Source organism: Dipodomys merriami, unplaced genomic scaffold (assembly GCF_024711535.1).
Source record: "Dipodomys merriami isolate MVZ:Mamm:240054 unplaced genomic scaffold, mDipMer1.0.p SCAF_85, whole genome shotgun sequence".
In the NCBI taxonomy this organism is placed as follows: Eukaryota; Metazoa; Chordata; class Mammalia; order Rodentia; family Heteromyidae; genus Dipodomys; species Dipodomys merriami.
Genome location: NW_027206457.1, coordinates 4649664 through 4670185, shown reverse-complemented (window position 1 = coordinate 4670185; position 20522 = coordinate 4649664). Strand labels below are relative to the sequence as shown.

General features: G+C 36.8%; 1 protein-coding gene across 5 annotated transcripts in view; it reads left to right on the top strand.

The window, feature by feature from the left end:
• Phkb (phosphorylase kinase regulatory subunit beta) overlaps positions 1-20522 on the top strand; it is a 203936-nt gene that overhangs the window by 166398 nt on the left and 17016 nt on the right. For 3 of the 5 annotated variants that reach the window (XM_070011933.1, XM_070011935.1, XM_070011936.1), the window contains 5 exons: positions 10682-10743; positions 10834-10996; positions 13353-13434; positions 15260-15317; positions 17651-17741. In XM_070011933.1, coding sequence (XP_069868034.1) covers positions 10682-10743; positions 10834-10996; positions 13353-13434; positions 15260-15317; positions 17651-17741 — 456 coding nt within the window. Of the gene's footprint in view, positions 1-10681; positions 10744-10833; positions 10997-13352; positions 13435-15259; positions 15318-16643; positions 16735-17650; positions 17742-20522 lie in introns of all 5 variants that reach the window. The other 2 variants (XM_070011934.1, XM_070011937.1) reach the window with 2 other exon arrangements.

Sequence of the window (20522 nt, the reverse complement as noted above, 5' to 3'; positions counted from 1 at the left end):
TCTTGGTTGCCATTCCTTAAACAGACATGTATGTGCATGCATCAGTACTGGGACGTTAAACTCAGGGATTCTTGCTCTTGCTTCTTTATTTCAATCCTGGCACTGGTGCTCTGCCACTTGAGCCATACCTCTACTTACAGCTTTTTTGTTGATTATTTAGAGATAAGAGAGATGAGGATTTGCCTATCAAACCTACCTTCTAACTGTGATCCTTAGCTGTTCTACAGACTTTTTAAAGTTTTGTCAAAAATGTTTCTAAAACATCTTGGATGAATACTACATGTAGCACAGGGGAGGATGGAGCCTAATCCACAGAATACTAGTTGTCTCAGATATGGAGAGAAGAAAGACCATTTTTGTAGCAAAGTTAACCTTCAAACTGAATATCAAAAAGAAGACTGAGCCAAGTGCCAGTGGCCCACACTTCTAATCCTAGCTACTCAGGAAGCTGAGATATGAGGATCATGGTTCAAAGCCAGCTCAGGCAGGAACGTTTGTGAGACTCTTATCTCCAATTAACCACCAACAAGATAGAAGTGGCCCTGTGGCCACAAGTGGTACTAGAAGTGGCCCTGTGGCCACAAATGGTACAGCACAAGCCTTGAGCAAGTAAAGCTCAGGGATAGAGCCTAGGTCTGGATTCAAGTCCCAGAACTGGCACCAAAAAAAATAAAGAAAAAAATAACATGAAGAAGACCTGAGAATAAAGGGCAGTGGCAGTTCAAGTTAAAGATTTTCTGTTTTGATTCATCCTTGCCCCACACCCTTGCCTTCTGTGAAAATACAATGCAACAGGGCATATTTAGCTAACTTTTTCTCTAAAGGAACCATCCTAAAAGTCGACTACTCTGTCTCCACATATACAACTCCTTATAATTCAACCCCTTATAAGCCCCTTAAAATAACCCAAGAAGAATAACATGTAACAAATATAGGACAAGTATAACAACAAAAGAGAAACTTAAATTATGTAATCACTCTTCATTAACTTGTCTGGAATCCTCTGAGTCAATGCTACTGTATAACAAGCACTTATTTCTTTGGTCACTAGTGTTCCCTCAGTAATTGAAGCCTAAGGGCCTTATAAAAAAAAGAAAGGTGGGGCTGGGAAGGTGGCTCAGTGGTAGAGCGCTTGCCTTGCATGCATGAGGCCCTGGGTTCGATTCCCCAGCACCACATAAGCAAAAAGGAAAAAAAAGCTGGAAGTGATGCTGTGGATCAAGTGGTAGAGCGCTAGCCTTGAGTTGAAGAGCTGAGGGACAGCGCCCAGGCCCAGAGTTCAGGCCCCACGACCGGACCCAAAAAATGAAAGGTTATGTTAAAACTTGGCTCTCACATAGCTACTGCAGTTAAATACTAAGGCAGTGGTTCTCAACCTGGTCTGCAATTTGAAATCACCTGGAAGCTTCTAAAACCTCTTATTCTGGGATACCCACAAAGATTCTAATCTAATCAATCTGGGTTGCAGCTTGGCCATGAGAACATTTTTGAATAGCCCTAGTTAATTCTAATGTGCAGTCAAGGTTGAAAATCTAAGATGTGATTGGCTTTCCTGTTTAAAAATAAGTACTCTACAGCCTCCTCCTCCTTGCCTGCCCCTGCAGCCTCCCCCCACCCAATCTCTGTCCATTCTTGTTTAACTTGTGAACTACACTCCACTAATCTCATTAAAAGGCAGTGTGTGTGTGTGTGTGTGTGTGTGTGTGTGTGTGTGTGTGTGTGTGTGTGTGTGTGTGTGTGTGTGTGTGTGTGTGTGTGTGTGTGTGTGTGTGTGTGTGTGTGTGTGTAGCAATAAGTCTACTTGGATGGAACCATAATCTACTTGTAAGAGTGAGAAAGTAACTTTCTCTGATGACTTTAATTCCAAGGTTTTCTTCCTTCAAACTTATTATTATTACCATACATAGATACTTTTGTGCTGTATTCTAAAATACCAGCATCTTTTTGTTAGGGGAGACTAGTATCTTCATTATAGTCAACACAACTTGGGAAAATCTTGTATAATAATGTTCTCTATGTATTCTCACCAAACATTCTGTACTTATGGTAGTTTTTTATACATCAGTTTTATTATTACACTTACTAATATATGAACAATGAATCTGATGTCTAGGAAATAGCAACAAAAGCATAAGAACAGTGGGACACCAGTGGCTCACACTTCTAATCCTAGCTACTCAAGAGGCTGAGATCTGAGGATTGTGGTTCAAAGCCAGCCTGGGCAGGAAAGGCCAGGAAACTTATCTACAATTACCCACCAGAAAAATCCTGAAGTGGTGCAGTGGCTCAAGTGGTAGAGCACTAGCCTTGAACAAAAAGGATCTCAAGGACAGGGCCTGGGTCCAGAGTTCAAGGCCCAAAATAAATAAATAAATAAAACAAAGCAAAACAGAGACCTATATAAGTAGTGTTATAAATGACATACCCACTTCCTGGTGGTTGTATTTTGCATGTATGATTGATTTTTATGTACATCATAATCCCCTCAACATGTTACCTATTTAATTTTTTATATTTTAAATGTTTCTGTTTTAAATTTTCCTTACAGTAACCTGCTCTTATTTTGTAGATCTTCTATTTTGTGTTTTTTCTAAGGAAACTAGAATGCAAATTTCTCTGCATTACCGCTTTCAGGTTTTTTTTTTCCCCTCAGTCTTTTACATTGAAGGTATCTGTTCAATATCTGATGATCCTTAGCCTTTTTTTCATTTTTTCCACTCATTTTTAAGAATGGAGGAGGGGCAGTAGATGAATGAATCAAAAAAATGTGGCATATATACACAATGGAATTCTACTTCCATCAGAAAGAGTGACATTGCCCCATTTGTTAGGAAATGGAAAGACTCGGAAAAAATTATATTAAGTGAAGTAAGCCAGGCCCAAAGAAACATAGGTCCCATGCTTTCCCTTATTTGCAATAACTAGTATATGTCTGAGACAAGCAGAAAAGGTCAAATAAGTTGATGTTAGGTGAAATGAACCCCAAGATAAGTATTCAAATGTTTTTTCTTTCATGCGATTGTTTCTAACATATTTATATGATGATTTCTTTGTTGCTTTGTATGTCCCTCCCCCACGGCATAACTCCTGCTTTCATTGTATTTGATGTTGGTATAATTTGTGGAGGGGAAGGGAAAAAACAAACTGTTTATCTAGGGATACAGGTGGACCCATTGCAACAATGAGACGTACAAGTCGTTCTGTCGAAAAACGAACTTTACAACTTGGGCTGGCGCGGGGGGGGGGGGGGGGGGGGAGGGTTGGGGAGGTGGGAGATGGGAAGGGGAAACAAAGGAGGAGGCAACAATGCTTGATAAGAAACGTACTCATAATCTTGTCCATGTAATTGTAACCCCTCTATATGGTATTTTCACAATTAAAAAAAAAATGGAGGAGGGAAGCATTTTGGTGACACACCCTGCAGTCTCACCATTTGGGAGCCTAATGCAAAAGGACTATGAGTTTGAGGCTACTTGGAGCTATATACCCAGTTTCAAGCTAGTCTGAGCCTCATACTGAGAACCTATCTTTAAAAAAAAAAAAAAAGAAAGAAAGAAAGGAAGGAAGTAAAGAAAGAAGGATAATAAAAAGGAATAAGAAAAGAATGATGCAAGGGGTCAAATGTTAGGTTTATAGTCTTTCATGTACTTAATGTTTGATTCTGTTTTCTATGTGTCTTGTATTTTTGAGACAGTCTTTATCTCCTTTATTCAAGGAGATGCAAACAGATACCTGCTTCTTAGCTATTTAGGGAAAGAAGGACTTTGGGATTAGCCACCATATAGTGTCAGTGAATCTACCATTTTTAGTATCCTTTCCCCTACTCCTTCAGTATACCACACATCCAGAGCCTGAAATTCTTCCTGTTCTTTTTATCTGAATAGATCTATACCTTAAGTTATTTTTTTCTACTGTTATTTGAGTGGGACTTGAGGGTAAGATATGTGTGATGGTCACATTAACTAGAAATCCACCATTGCCTTTGCACTGTACCTACATATCCTTACCACTACAATATCTACCTAGGTATGTTTCTAACCCTTACAAGAAATAATTAGACTTATCATTTTTACACACACACACACACACACACACACACACACACACACACACACACACACACACACACACACACACACACACACACACACACACACACACACACACACACAATTAGGCAGGCACCTGTATCTAGTTACTCAGTTCTAGCTACTTAGGAGCCTGAGATTAGAGGATTATGGTTCAAAGCTAGTTTAGGGAAGAACAATCTCTGAAACTGTCTGAATTAACCAGAGAAATGCTGGACTGGAGGCATGTCTCAAGTGGTAGAGATTGACCACTAGCTTTGGGGTCAAGCCTAGAGTTTGACCACTAGGTGAGCAAGAAAGCTGAATGAGGGTTCCAGTCCAAATAGCAGGGGAAAAAATAATCAATTACAAACTCTTAGTTTCTCCTAAAATAACATATTGGTGTATTGGAAGCATGGTCAGAATTTCAGTGGTAATCAAACAAGCATTTGGTATTCCCCTAAAGCTAATAGGACAAAAATTGAATTTCATGGCCCACCAAAGACAAGGATTTTTTATCTCTTATTTTCAAGTGATACTATTGAAAGGAGTTTGTAGAGTTCACAAGCTTTATAGGCCATGATAATGACAATTTGCCTTGTGAATGTTAAAATGTGTTTGTGACTTTAGCTAAGTATCACTATCCCTCAATATTGTGAAATGTATGTATTACTTAATCTCAATAAAGAATTTTTTTAAAAAAAGGGAATCCAAAGCAATTCAGTTCTCACGAAGAGTAGAAAATAGCGTCTGGACTCTAAAAGTATTTCTAAGTGTCATATATCAATGTCTGTATTGGGTTTGTTTTTTTGTTTTTTTGGAAGGTTGTTTTGATGGTGGTAGTAATGTGTAAGACAATATCTCACATGTAACCCCCATGACAAGACTATATTATGTCTTTTTCATTTAAAAACTAGCCTTCTTGAAAGTATAAGAAGATAAACCCTCTTGAAAGCCTGTACTTTAAGAATAAAATGAAACAAGATGATTCAGTCCCCTTACAAAGAGTAGAAAATACCATTCAGATCTTCAAGTACTGCTATAGTTATTTATGTACAATGTAGGGTTTGTTGTTGTTTAAGTCAAAATTTCATTACATAGCCCAGGTTGATTTCAAACTCATGACCCTTCTGCTCCCACCTCCAAAGTGCTTAAAATCACCAGCATTTGTCACCATACCCAGAGCACTGTTTTCTTTTGCATTTAAAAATTACCAGGCAAGGAGCTGGGAAGGTGGCTCAGTGGTAGAGTGCTTGCCTTGCATGCATGAGGCCCTGGGTTCGATTCCTCAGCACCACATAAACAAAAATAAAAAAGCCGGAAGTGGTGCTGTGGCTCAAGTGGTACAGCACTAGCCTTGAGCTGAAGAGCTGAGGGACAGCGTCTAGGCCCAGAGTTCAGGCCGGACAACCGGACGGAAAAAAAAAAAAATTACCAGGCAAGTTAGGGGGCAAAAAGATCAAATACCTAAAAGAAAGAAGAATCAAGTATATTAGAAACAGTCCTACATGATACATGTATTGGCAAAAATAGGCTTCCATATGGCTATAATCAATATGTTTAGGAAAATAACAGCTGCCTTGGAAATAGGCCCTAAGTTCAAGCCCCAATATCATAGCCTCCTAAAATCGATAACGAGTAGAGAAGTTATTAGAACTTTCAAGCTATTAAATAGAGTAAAATAGAAGTTCTAAATAAGCATTTAAGTCATTAAGACTGAGATTTCTATGAACTAGTGGTACATGCACACTATTATCGTAACATGGTGTGATGCCCTCACCATACATACAGGTGCATAAAACAGGATGTGATCCAAGAACTTGCTTCATACACTGATAGTCTTTTGTAGATATTTTATGCACATTTGATTAAAAATTAATTACATTTATTTTCATATCACACACAAATACATTTCAAGTGGATTCAATGATTTTATATTAAAAGCCATAAAAATTTCTATTATATTTTGGATGATATATATTTGTGTGTGTTCTGATTCTGTGGCTTGAACTCAGGGCCTGGGTACTGTCCCTGAGCTTTTGTTCCTCAAAGCTAGTGCTCTACCACTTGAGCCACAGCTCCACTTCTGGCTTTCTTAGTGTTTAATTGAAGATAAGAGTGTCATAGACTTTCTAAGTTGGGCTGGCTTCAAACCATGATTCTTAAATCTCGACCTCTTCAGGTTCTAGAATTACTGGCATGAGCCACAGGTACCTGGTAATCTACTATAATTTTAAAAAGAATCCAAATTCTTTCAGACTTTCATTTTAGCACATGGTAACTGTCAGTGTTTGATGTTAACAAATCCTTATTTCTGAGCTAAATTTAATTTTAAAATTACTTTGGTTTAGAATTTAATATTCTGCCATATCTTAGGGAGTTTACGTTTCATTGAAGAGTTTTAGACAAATTATAAAAGCAATATAAAAAGTAGTACTTTTTCTATTAAGGCAATAAATTAAAGATTTCTCATTTTATTTCCTTTTTAATGTCAAGCACAGCATAAAATTTTGAGGTTGGACAGATATTCCTTTTTTCATCTGAAATTGGAAAACTCTCCACCAATATCAGTATACACAAAGCTCAAGTTGATCAAGACCTTGAGTTAATTCACAAAAGTGTCTCATAAGGTGCAAACTGGAACCCTTTCATTGTCTTCCATCTTAACACTAGTTACTGCAGAGTTACTGCAGCAAGAAGGCTAGAACTAATGGTTTCTTACTCCTGAGTCCATGCTTTTTATATTTGAGCACATGGACTTTAATCACTGCCCTTGAAGCAACATAGTTGAATGTCCTCTTAATTATTCATCTTTACTTCCATTTTTTGTTGAACTTCAGAAGTTGGAGGAGAGAGAGAGATCAATAGTTTGTTCTTCATACTTCTAATAGTCTTGCATTTAAAAAATATGAATAGAAGTTCATCATCCATGTTCATTTTGCCTTCTTTCCTTTTTAAAAGTTAAAGCCCTTTATCCAGCCAAGGTACCAATAGCTCACACCTAAAGTCCTAGCTACTTGGGAAGGAGAGAAGAAGAGAATTACTATTCAAGGCCAGATTAGACAAAAGTTTGTGAGCTAGTACATATATGGAATCAGTTGTGGTAAGATAAAAAGTTCCAAGGAAGGCTGAAATTAGATAGATTGCAGTTCTAAATGTGTTCCTTGGCAGGATGCAGGACTTTGTCTCAAAAATGGCCAGCAAAATTTACCTAGATGGTCACAAACAAGACCATACTAAAGCTACCAGCACAACTATGTTTATCGCAGCATTATTCACCATAGCTAAGATATGGAACCAACCCAGATGCCCCTCAGTAGATGAATGGATCAAGAAAATGTGGTATTTCCATATAATGGAATTCTGTGCCTCCATCAGAAAGAATGACATTGCCCATTTGTTAGGAAATGGAAAGACTTGGAAAAAATCATATTAAGTGAAGTAAGCCATAGGTCCCATGGTTTCCCTTATTTGCAATAACTAGTATATGTCTAGGATAAGCAGAAAAGGTCAAAAGCTATGTACATATGACCACATAGGATGATACTAAGCGAAATGAACCCCAAGATAGGGACACTAGAAGTTTAATCTTTCTTGCTGTTGTTTTTAATGTACTGTCTGTTTTTTTTTGTTGTTGTTGTTTCTTTGGTATATTCTTTCCTCATGGTATAACCCCTGTTTTCACTGTATTTGCTTCCAGTGCCTTGCATCTTGTATATAAATTTTTCTAATTTGGGCAGGGGAAATAACAAAATGCTGAAATAAGGATACAGGTTGACCCATTGTAACAATGATATGTACAAAACATTATGTTGAAAATGAACTTTACAGCTTCAGGGTGGTGTTGGGGAGGAGAAGAGGGAAGGGACGGTAAGGGAAAAACAAAGGAGGGTGTAACGTTTTATAGGAAATATATCATTACCATACTCATGTAACTGTAACCCCTTTGTACAGTTTCTTTACAATAAAAATATATATTAAAAACTGGCCACCAAAAAAATAAAGGGCCTGGAGGTATGACTCAGTGGTAAAAACACCTGCCTGGCAAGGTCAAAGCCTTGAGTTCAAATCTGAGACCCATCAAAAGAAATAAAAGGTATTTTATCAAAAAGAAAACCATAGCCATCCCATAATAATGGGAATATTATGACAATTGTATTGTTAGGCAGTTTAGTGCCATATGAACATCTCAGGATGTACTTTACCCACACCTTTATGGCATACAGTTCAAATGACTTGGCATGACTTCTTCAAGCAAACAGAAGACATTGTATACATGAGGCTATGAGTCTTTCTTTCAGATCTACATTGTAATATGTTGGGGGATAGGGGTAGTGTAGTACTGGATATTGAACTTAAGTTCTGATGCTTGTTAGTAGGACATTTCTCCTACCAGTTGACAACAGGGCCTTCAGCACTATACTCCATTATTAAATCCTGTTGTCTTGTACCCTCAGTTATATGCGGAATCTGACCACTACCTGTTACCTTAAACAGGATCCAAGCCACCATCATCTCTCACCAAACTTTTCAATCTCCTGTTACTATTAAAGACAAGTCAGCAGGCATAAGCAGTTAGATTATGACACAGATTGTAAGTTTCTGTGATTTCTTTCATACAAAGTAGAACCCCAAATCCTTTAACTAGTCTAAATCCCATAGTCTAAACCTACATCTCTGACCTGCTATATTAGTTAGCTTTTGTCACTCTTGTCCAAAATAGCTGACATAAACAACTGAAGAAAGTTTCAGAGATCACTTGGCCCCATGTACTTGGGCAAAACATCATGGCAGTAGGAACATGTGGAGCTACTCATGGCAAATAGAAGGCAGAGAGAAAGCATCCAGGGGACTGGTATAACCTTCAAACCCAGGCCTCCAGTGAGCTCCAGCAAGGTTCTTCAGCGAAGGTTTCCATACACAGATGTCCCTTATTAGATGAATGGATCAAGAAAATGTGGTACATATACAAAGTGGAATTCTGTGTTCCCTACCATTCTTATTTTATTTAATACTTCTTTTTCTATTCTGTATCATCTGAAGAATATATAATTTGATTTCTTCCCTCTACATGTACCTATAAAGTAAGTTTCAAAAAGGCAAATATTTTTAATAATTTGTACATGTTAATTTTCAACACTGAAGATAGCCAGGCATATGGTAATTGCTTAGTAAATATCTAACAAATTAGTTTACTAAAGAGCAAATGTATAGATGTGAGCCTGATTGTTAGGAACTATCATTTAGCAAACCTCAGTTATGCTTAGCACTACTGTCTACCCAGGCACAGACCCTGTTCCTCAGCTGACCTGACTGTAGCTGAGCCACATGAAACATGCAGGTAGGTTGCATATTTGGCCTTTTTCACTCATACTCTGCATGGAAAATTTAGAGTAATTGCTGGAATATGTCCATTTTGCCATCTCCTATAAGCAGATATCTTGCATTATTTATGCATTTCTACTCAGAGAAGAAGATAACACACCTCTTAATGGTTTACAAACATAGTCAACTTTCCTATGAGCTATTTCTTTACACTTGAAATAATGGTCTTAATCAAAGAATTGTCTGATAATCCTATGGATCACTATATGGTATAGTTCACTTCTCACTATTTAGCCTACCTAACTTAGGATCAAGAACTAATGGAAAATAAAATGACCAAATATACATTGTTATGTGCCAGAATGGAGAAAAACTTCAGCTTAAGAATGCATTGCCATCATGATCATGGAAAGGGAAGACTGTACTATCTCACCATTGAATGGTCCTGAAATAGCATTCCAAACTAGTAGAAACCAAGTGTAATTGGTATTGTCTTTTTCCCAAACTATTTAAGCATCCCAATTATTTTATTCAGATCAACACTGAATTATTATAATTGCAACTTTAAATAAGTAACTATAGGGGTGACAGTGTATCTCAGTGACAGAGCACTTACATAGCATGTACACAAAGGCCTTGGTTTAAAAATCAACATTTATTAAATGCTAAAATCCTAAGAACAGAGAGTTTATCTAATGTTGACCTTCCTTCTTATTTGTATGATTTGTGGATCTGTTACTTGATGCATATATTTCATTTATAGGTGTATATATTCTATTCGATTTTGTTTGTAGAAGCCTTTCGAGTTTTAGAATGCTTATATAAGGAAGTATATTTGTTATACTCAAGTAACTTTTTTTCCTTTTGAAGTATTACTTGCAGAAAAGTATATATACTCTTAATCTAACTTGTATAACTGTATATCAACTTTATAATAACAATTTTTTTGGTCGGTCATGGGGCTTAAACTCTGGGCTTGGGCACTGTCCCTGAGCTCTTCAGCTCAAGGCGAGTGCTCTACCACTTGAGCCACAGCACCACTTCTGGTTTTCTGAGCCACAGCACCACTTCTGCTTTTCTGGTGGTTTATTGGAGATAAGAGTCTCACAGACTTTCCTGCTCGGGCTGGCTTTGAACCACAATCCTCAGATTTCAGCCTCCTGAGTAGCTATGATTACAGGCGTGAGCCACCAGTACTTGACCAATAAAAAAAATTTAAGTTTGTGCACACACCACAGAATATGGCCTAATGAATAATGAGTTTTTCATCTTTTCTCCTCACATTTCAGACACTAATATCTGGAGCTGTAGTAGAACAACTTGACTTTCTAAGAATCAGTAATACAGACGAGTAAGTCCCTTTGGTTTAATTTTGTTTTTGCATCTCTTGAGATCACATTTGAAAAAGAAAAAATCTGAAACATTATGTTTTAATTTCTAGGCTTCCGGAATTTAAGAGTTTTGAAGAACTAGAATTTCCCAAACATTCAAAAGTTAAAAGACAAAGCAGTACCCCTGATGGCCCTGAACTGAAACAACAACCAAGCATCACCATTAGTGAATGGAAAAACAAATCAACCCAGGAAATTCTTCAAAAGCTGAATGTGAGAGAGATGCAATTTCCACAAGGCCCTGTGTGAGATTGCCAGACAGGAACAACCAGTTAGGCCTAATATCTTTCTATCCTCTCAAAGAAGGTGGCAGGCAATCTAGATGTAGATGGCCACTGTACACTCAGAGCAGAGAGATGCTTTTTTGTCTTAAGTGTGATTGTCTTAAGGAGTAGAGATGAGTGGGATTGTATGTATTAAGACAATGGCATTGCCTTTGAGGTCTCCGGATTTTTTTTTTTTTGGTCGTGGGGCTTGAACTCTGGGCTTGGGGCACTATCCCTCAGCTCTTCAGCTCAAGGCAAATGCTCTACCGCTTGAGTTACAATGCCATTTCCAGTTTTGTAGTGGTTTATTGGAGATAAGAGTCACAGACTTTCCTGCCCAGGCTGGCTTTGAAGTGTGATCTTCAGATCTCAGCCTCCTGAATAGCTAGGATTACAGGCGTGAGCCACTGGTGCCCAGCTTCTCCAGATTTTTCTTTCAGTGCCTCTTTTCTTCCTTTCATGTTCCCATCCTGCTTTTACTGTTCAGGTCCCAGGCTTGCTTTTTCTCTCCTGTCACTGAGGAGAGCAGACCTCTGACTGCATCATAAGGATATTTTAGCAATCTAATGTTTTAACTTTCTTAAGATTATTTACATTTAAAAAAAAAGAAGGGTGTGAGTAGCATGTAGTACTTATTCAAAGATGTGAAATCCTACTGGTATAAATATGAAAATTGTGGCATCTTATGTGGACCATACAGATTTACACACATAAACTAGGTACATATCCTTCCAGATGTCATCAGTCTTTGGTATTAATCTATAGTATATAGATCCGAGTAAGTGTGAATACAATATAATAGTCATAAAACACATAGCACAATGCCCTGAAATATATAATACCTATATAATACATGTCTCCACCTCTCATGCACATCTCTTCACAATAGGTTGATGTCAGTATGGTCTCCCATTTACAAATAAGTAAAATTAAGAATACAGTAGTTAGGTGCCAGTGGCTCACACCTGAAATTCTAGCTACTTAGGTTGCCAGAATCCGAGGATCACAATTCAAAACCAACCTAAGGAAAGTCCATAAGACTCTTTTCCTTCCATGAGACTCTTAGGTCCAATTAACACCAAAAGGTGGGAAGTAGAGCTCTGGCTCAAGTGGTAGAGTGCTAACCTTGAGCAAAAAAACACAGGGATAGCACTCAGGCCCTCCTTGAGTTAAAGCCCCAGGACTAGCACACAAGGAGGAGGAGGAAGAGGAGATGTGATGATGATGATGATGATGATGATGATGATGATGATGATGATGATGATGATGATGATGATGATGATGATGGTGATGGTGATGGTGATTGTGATTTATGATGAGAATAACTCAGGTGACAACTTGATCCCCACCTCACAAGTTCTGCAACTATATGAAATCCACAAGGCTGACTTGTCTCTTCTCTACCTCCTTGCCCTAACCTCATATCAAGTTTTCAGTGTGCCTCCGGTTTCTTTATGATGCCATTTTAGTCTGTCTTCTATGAGTAAAACAGTTGTTTTCATCTTTATTACACATTGGAGTCACTGGACATGTTCTTCTAAAGACATTTATTGCCTTAATCCCAGCCACTGTAAAGGGAAATCATTGTAATAGATGAATTTGATGATGTTAACCAGATGACTTTAAAAGAGGAAGATTATTAGATGGGCCTAACATAGTCACAAGGATCATTAAACATGGAAGGGGGATACAGAAGCTCTAATGTCAGTGAAGCAGAAGATTCCACTCATGGTTGCCAGCTTTGCAGGGGGTGTGGAGACAGACACTAGCCAAGGAACATGATGAGCTGATAGAAGGTATAAGAGGTAAGAAAACAGAGGAGGTGTTTGTAGGGAAATGACTCTCCCTAGAAGCTGCCTCCAGGCGGGATGCAGATGCTAACACCTTAATTATAGTCCAGTGAACCTTATTTCAGACTTTTGAACTACATAACTGCAAGATAATAAAATCGTGGTTTTTTTTTTTTAAGAAAACGGTAGTGGTTAAATGATTTGGCAAAGTCTCAGAGTATGGCATTATCACTGTTAATGCTTATAGACAGAATAGTTTCTGCCCATTGCTTATCTTGTTTCCTGGGAAAATTGATTATTAAAACCTCCTACCTCATGAAACCAGCTTAGCTAGCTTCTATCTTCAAATATCTAAATAAATACTTGTGTAACAAGCATCTCATGCTTGTTATCAATGGAGTTTTATTTTCTCTCACTTCCACTCTAAATTATATGGTTTGGGGACTAGTTACTCCCTGAGGATCACCTTAAATTTGTTTCATCCCAGTTCCTCATACTGATTTTTACTTTCAGGACTGTGGTTGTCTGGCCAGCCAGACCATCCTGCTGGGCATACTACTCAAAAGAGAAGGTCCCAACTTCATCACAATGGAAGGTAAGAGTACATGCTCTTCTGGAGAACATTTTCAATAGAACCTATCCCTGAACACTTATCAGATATGCATATAAAATGCCCACTAAAATGTTATTTCCTCCTCCATTAAACCTCCCCCCTTTTTTAATGGAAAATGTTCATTCACACCCTAGAGTAGAATGAACACTTTGATATATGAGCTCCTAAATAGCTTTCATGCAGTGATGCTTGATCGTTTCTCTGATTGTTTCAGTGGTGCTGGAACTTGAATTCTGTCTGTGACTATTAACCTCTGATGACTCCATAGTTGTTTATTGACTGCTTCTATTTCCAGTTTTATTTAATGTGATTTTTGAAGAATAATATTGAGTAGTTATGTCTATAAAAATTAGGTCCTAGCAACCATTTGGAATGTAACGTGGCATTTAGTAGAATTGTTCTCTGAAGTTAATAAAATAAATAAATCATTTCTAATCGTGTATTTGTTCAGTCTTCATTAAGGATGAGACCAAATTATCCCTGAAGTCCACACTTATATGGACAGTTACTATTATAAGGAATTTTTGAGGTCTACATCATGATTTTCTTTGGGCATTTAATAATATAGAGTTAACAGAGTATTTTTCAAGTACTTAATTTCTAGCTATCAGATTTTTTGGCTTATCTTGAAATGCTCTGTTCAAAGGAGCATGTTGGTTTGATTGGAATGAAGCTATTGTTCTAAATACCAGTGAAATTAATAATGTTACAGTTCTAGTAATGAGCTAAACATAGTTATTTATTCAAATGAAGTCCAATAGTTCTTGCATTATTATAGCAGAGGCAACCTTGAATATTACTAAGCAAATTTCAGATACAACCCTTCATGTTTCTAATTATTCTTAAAGCTACATATAAACAGAATAATAATTATACCAGAGATAGTCATTTGATATTTAAACTTTGGCTAAATGAAAACAAAGAATTTAAAAATTAAACATTTCATTAAGGACTTAGAATTCAGATTAATTATTTAATGTTGATTTTAAACTATATGTGTGTGTGTATATAGTTTATGTATATGTAGTGTGTGTGTGTGTGTGTGTGTGTGTGTGTGTGTGTGTGTGTGTAGTTTATAATAAAATGTTAAAGTTATTCATTTTAAACCATTTTATAACTTTGGTGTTAATGTTCATCTTTTACTTGGATATTTAAGACTCGAAAAGTTATAAATCTGCGAACCCTATGCTACATTGAAAATCACAAGCATCTACAGAATATGAACATAATTTTATCTAATTTAATAAGAGGCTGTAAACATTAGTTGAAAGGAAAATGTTAAAGGAATTGTTCTTCACCTTTATTTTCTTATATGCTCTGTCTTGTCACATGTGGCTCAAGAGTGAAGCCCAGGGGTGTAGTTTTGAGATCTAGCACGTAGTACTAAAAGTCCCATAAAGAAAAGGGCCTTAGTACACTTTCATTGGACAAGCACTTGAAGCATCATTATATTTAGAGTCTATACTGTTTTGTTGTATTCTATTTTCCTATTTTCTACAGTAAGTTAAAATAAACTTTTTATTTAAGAGCTTAGATTATATTTCTAAATAAGAAATGAACTAAATTTCAATAAATGACATTTTAATCAAATCATAAATTCAGAGTAAAGAAGTACAGATGCTGGGACATTTACAATGTATAGTTTGGGTTATGTATTAGAATATGTTAGTTCAGAAGATTAATTAAGGGGTATAGCAGCACTAGAGGAACAAAATGAAAATTTATGAATGATTTCTAAAGGGGAATAAATACTATATGTTTAATTTTAAAGCTTTCCTCAACCAGCACTCTATTGTCCAATGTCTAGGTACTGTTTCTGATCACATTGAGAGAGTCTATAGAAGAGCCGGCAGCAAAAAGCTTTGGTTTGTATTAGTGTCCTTGTCATTATGTTATATTTTTGTATTGTCATATTCATTAACCTGAAGATAACAGTCCAGTCTTAAAGATGATTATTTATCATAAATCAAGACTCTGAGATTAGAGCACTGTGATTTCCTACTTTCTAAGGCTATGCCTATAGCAAAGTATCCAAAGATACTAAAGAAAAATATCTGAGAATAAAGAGCCCCAGAGGGATTAAGACTGTCCCAACAAGGTCCTAATATTATAGCTGTCTGTAATTATAAAGGCCATGAAAAGAGACCACGACTAATCTAATTCCAAGGGAAAAGAATACAAGGTAGTTTTTTTTATTCACTAAGTCCACAATTGGTGGATGAAACCCAATGGCTTATTTTTTTAAACTAGTCCTGAGGCTTGAAATCTGGGCCTGAGCACTGTTCCTGAGTGGACAGTGGAGCCACAGGTCCATTCCAGCTTTTTCTCTGATTTAATTGGAGATAGGAGTCTCATGGACTGTCCTGCCCAAGGTGGCTTCAAACTTCCATCCTCAGATCTCAGCCTCCTGAGTCATTAGGAGTACAAGCATGAGCCACAGGCACCCAGCTACTGTGGTTTTTTTGAAAAAATACTTTCTTCTACAGAGGTTATCTCTTCCCAGACATTAAAAAAAAAAAAAAAAGGAAATTTAATGAGAGATTTCTAAATTCACAATGAGGAGGAAGGTATGTCTAAATGTACAATCTGCATTTTGATACAATTCTAACAGTTTCATTAACAGAATCTAACAAATGTTGAAAGTAAGGATATGGGTTTTTTTTATTTTTAATGACCTCTATTTCCTTGTATGCATTATCCTGCCCATGTAATTGTAGCCCCCCTGTACAGTATGTTCTCAAATAAAATAAAATACAATTTAAAAAAAAAAAAAAGAATAAAAAAAAATGACCTCTATTTCCTGAACTTTCTCTAATCTCTAAAATAAGGAGACTAGACAAAACAATCCCTTAATAGTATTTGAGCTCTGTTTTTATAATAAGCATGCCTTCCCTACCTGGAAGAAATAATATAATAATTTTATGGTTTAAATAACTCATGTTTCTACCCTTAATTTTCAGTACAGCAAGGCTTACAAGCCAATAGATATTTCAAATATATTTCAAATATTGTCTGTAATCTTACTTTTAGCCAAGAAAATCTGTTCTTGCTTTCTGCATTATACTTGTATTTTGGATGAGCCATTAACTAGCAAATACTTAGAATGCTGACTGTTATGTTTAAGAGAACAAATTCCTGGAAGTTTTATTCATTCTATTTTCCCTTTCATGGCTTTCCACTGATACCCCCAGGTTGGCCGTGCGCTACGGGGCTGCATTTACCCAGAAATTTTCTTCCTCTATAGCCCCACACATTACTACTTTTCTGGTACATGGGAAACAGGTAACATAACAGAATTTGGAAACTCAAGCTGCTTGAAATGTGTGGGCTTTGCACTCTACAGGTTAAAGTGTGGGGATGAAAGCTTTTCTAGAAGTAGAAACTGCTTTCCTAACTGTATCAATGATTGGCTTACTTTCCTTCTAGTCCATTTATGTTAAAATGAAGAAAGAGGGATGCTTTTTATAGGCTCGCTTCCATGGATATCCTAAAATGCAATTTTAATACTAATTAAAACCTGTACATTATTTTATTTTCTCTACCTAAATGTTTCACATGAATTTTTACTTTTGAGGGGAAATAATGTCTTATTTATTGCATGTGCTATATTTCTTTTAAAATTTGTTCTTCCTACATTCTAAGAGTTTCAGGAATGTAAAAATAGCAGTGTGAATTCTTTCTACTAACATTCTGGTTTTATAAAGAAAAAGGAGCTCCTGGTATTTCATTGGAGCACTTTATATTATTTAGTACTAAGTGAGTCCTTTAATCTAGTGATTTCATTATCTAGGGACTAAAAAAATCATTATTTAAAGTGGTGGTAGTTACAATTCACATCTACTAGTGATAGATTTATAAATTGATTTGATCATGCAAAATCAAAGGATCCACTTAATTCCTCCCTAGACTCTCCTACCCCATCCCAATGAAAGATGCTCCCGTTCTTTGCAAATGATGTCACCAGTTGGTAAAGCTTTGTGGCAGTGATGAGGGCAAGGGGCCATCCCTTCTTAATTCTAGATGGTCTTACAATCTGGAATACTTCCAATATTAGGTTCAATATCTTGGACTTAATGTTTCCTCCAAATAATTACATGAAGACCCAGCTGTGTATGTTTGTAAGGCTCTCCAATCAGGGACCCCATTCATCATCTTTTAGATTTGTGAACATCTGGCCTGCTCTCTTCTTTGCCCCCAGGTCGGTTGTACGCCGTGCAGCAAGTCTTTTAAGTAAAGTAGTGGACAGCCTGGCCCCATCCATTACTAATGTTTTAGTGCAGGGCAAACAGGTAAGTTTGTCTGCTTCCCAGACACCCACTCACTCACGCACTCACTCAGTTACAAAGGTTTCTGGGTAGGACTCTGAGTTTAAAATTTGCCATACCGCAATATTAGGCCTCTCACAAATTACCATTGATTTGGGCAGTTCTTCAAAAGTCTCCCTCTCCAAACAAAAAATAAAAAATAAATAGATGCACAGGTCTAAAGCTGCAGTTAATAAATGGGCTATCCTTTTTTCATATTATACCTCAAAGCTGTAATTTTCAATTCCTTTGTTAAATTTGAGATTATTGCAGATGTCAACATAGAACAATACCTACTCAGTACTCAGACAAGTTTAGGATAGGCAGGGCAAAGGCTGGTGCATAGCAAAGGACACATTTTCCCTCCTTATATTTCACCTTCTCCTGACCCTTCAAAATGCATTGGTGTTGAAGCAGAGCCAAAGTCCACATGTCAGTGCTGCTCCCAGATCCTTCATTCTCCAGGCCATCCCCTCTATTCCTCATCAGAGATAATTTTGTAACTTCCCTCTTATAGAAGTTTTTCCATTTAGCCATGGTCAGTTTCCTCTGGACTGAGCACTTTCTCAGTCTGCCCATTTCATCTGAACATTTGTTTCTCAGTTTGTGATAGGCTGTGAGCCCCTAGAGATCAGAGCCTAGGTCTTATCCAATACCCATCTCAAGTGTAGCCAGTGTGGGGTCTGGCTTGGAGTAGGTTCTTGTTAAAGGTAGGTTAAGTTGAGACTGTGCATGTGGATATGAGGAGTGGGATGTGACTGTGCATTATTTGTTTTGTGTCCTATAATCTCTAATTTCCTGGCTGAATCATTCTTTGATTAAAATGAAAAGCCATTTGCTTTCTCCTTTGGGGGAATGTATGTGCTTTTACTGTGTTGTACTGACAGCTAACCTAGAATTATTTTAAAAAACTGTAATGTTTATACTTTAACCTGTTTAGTAAAATCAACTAGTTGCTCATATTTGAAGGCTCTAAATTAAGATGAAAATTATTTTATCCTGGTATCCAGCTTTTAGAATGTTAGATTAATATTTATTTTTATTTTAATATTGAATATCAATAAAATAATTTTACTAATAAAAATCTCCTGAAAAAAAGGTTATTTTTCACATCTATTGTTTTCTTTGTGTTCTCCAAATTATTAAAAGGTAGAATTTTTGGTCAGTGTTAAAGTCTTATTTTTATTTCAAATTTTAAGGTTTTTTTATAAAATATGCATAAGTTTTATTATTTTTAACCTTTCTTGTATTTGGTCCCAGTAATTGAACCCAGGTCCCTTGTACATTCTCTACTATTCAGTAATGTGACTCACAACAGTTTTTGCTACTGTAAGCGTATAGTTCATGGAATGAAGCACATTCACATTTTGTGTAATTACCATTACCATTACACTCAAAACATTCTCTTTTTCCTTAACCAAAATCCTGTAATATTAAATAATCTGTCTCTGTGTCTCTTCCCCTGACCTTGGAAACTTCCATTCTACTTTCTGCCATGAACTTGACTCTCCTGGAGACATAGATTGATGTTCAATTCCTATTTGTCAGCAAAAGCAGATCAAGGAACAGGAAGCCAGTAATAAAATGCCTTTTCTTACCAGAATCTTTTTCCCCTAGCCATATAGTCTGATGTTATTCCTATGGACTATTCCAGTTGTGAAAGAAAGTTCAAGGATGGGAGACTATTTTCCTTGACTTGAGGTCCCTATCTATGGTCAATCAATTAGTTGCTAGTATTTGAAGGCTCTAAATTAAGATGAAAATTATTTTATCCTGGTATTCAGCTTTTAGAATGTTTGATTAATATTTATTTTTATTTTAATAGTGAATATTAATAAAATAATTTTACTAATAAAAGCCAATTGTCTTTCAAAAGAGCCTTCATGAGGTTTTGGACCTCACACTAGAAGAAGTGGGCAGTTTAGATTGGCCAGGTCTCTTCTGTACAATATCAGCAAGGTGCTTGCAATCTGTATAATGAGGCCCTGATCCTGCAGCTCAGAAGCCTCAGAGCTTGTGGCTGTGTCTGGACCACTGCCCATCAGCACATCTCCAAGGGAAATAATCACTTACTTGCTGGGTAAGCCTGGGGCGGGGGGGCGGGCAACAGATCAGCTTCATGACCAGTACATAAAGTCCATGCATTGACTATATCATAGCCTATTACAAGAAAAAAAACGGAGCAATTTGCATTAACTCATTTATGAAATGCCACCCTGAAAACTAAAATACCATGGATCCTGTGAGAGATTTTCACATCCTATCAAGCAAGCACTTCAAAAACATTAGGTGCAGTTGTTTCTCCTGCCTCTTATACTGTGCATAAGAGATGGAAAGAAGTGATAAGGTGGAAGGAGCTTGTTGATTCCTGGAAGTCTCAGGAGGAAGAGACCCAAGGGAGAGACCACAGCATTCTCCTCCATGGCACTACTTTGAGTTCCCTTTTCCTCTGTGTTACTTCCTTTCCCAGGCTGTGAGCAACCTAATTCATTCCTGTGCACAGGGCAGGGATTATGCATCAGGAATTTTAGCCCTCTATACATTGCTGACATTATGCCAGGGGAAGTAAGGAGCATATTACTTTGCACCTGCCTTTGAGCAAGTTGCAGTGTTGTTGAAGAGTAAAAGTTTCTACCTGAGCAACCATAAAAGTTCAAATACTGAATTGTATAGTTTATGCAGTAAAATAAAACCTTCAGTTATTCTGATTCTCTGGAGAGTTTTTGATACTAAAGTCATTCCAAAATTTTTTGTCTTAATTATTTC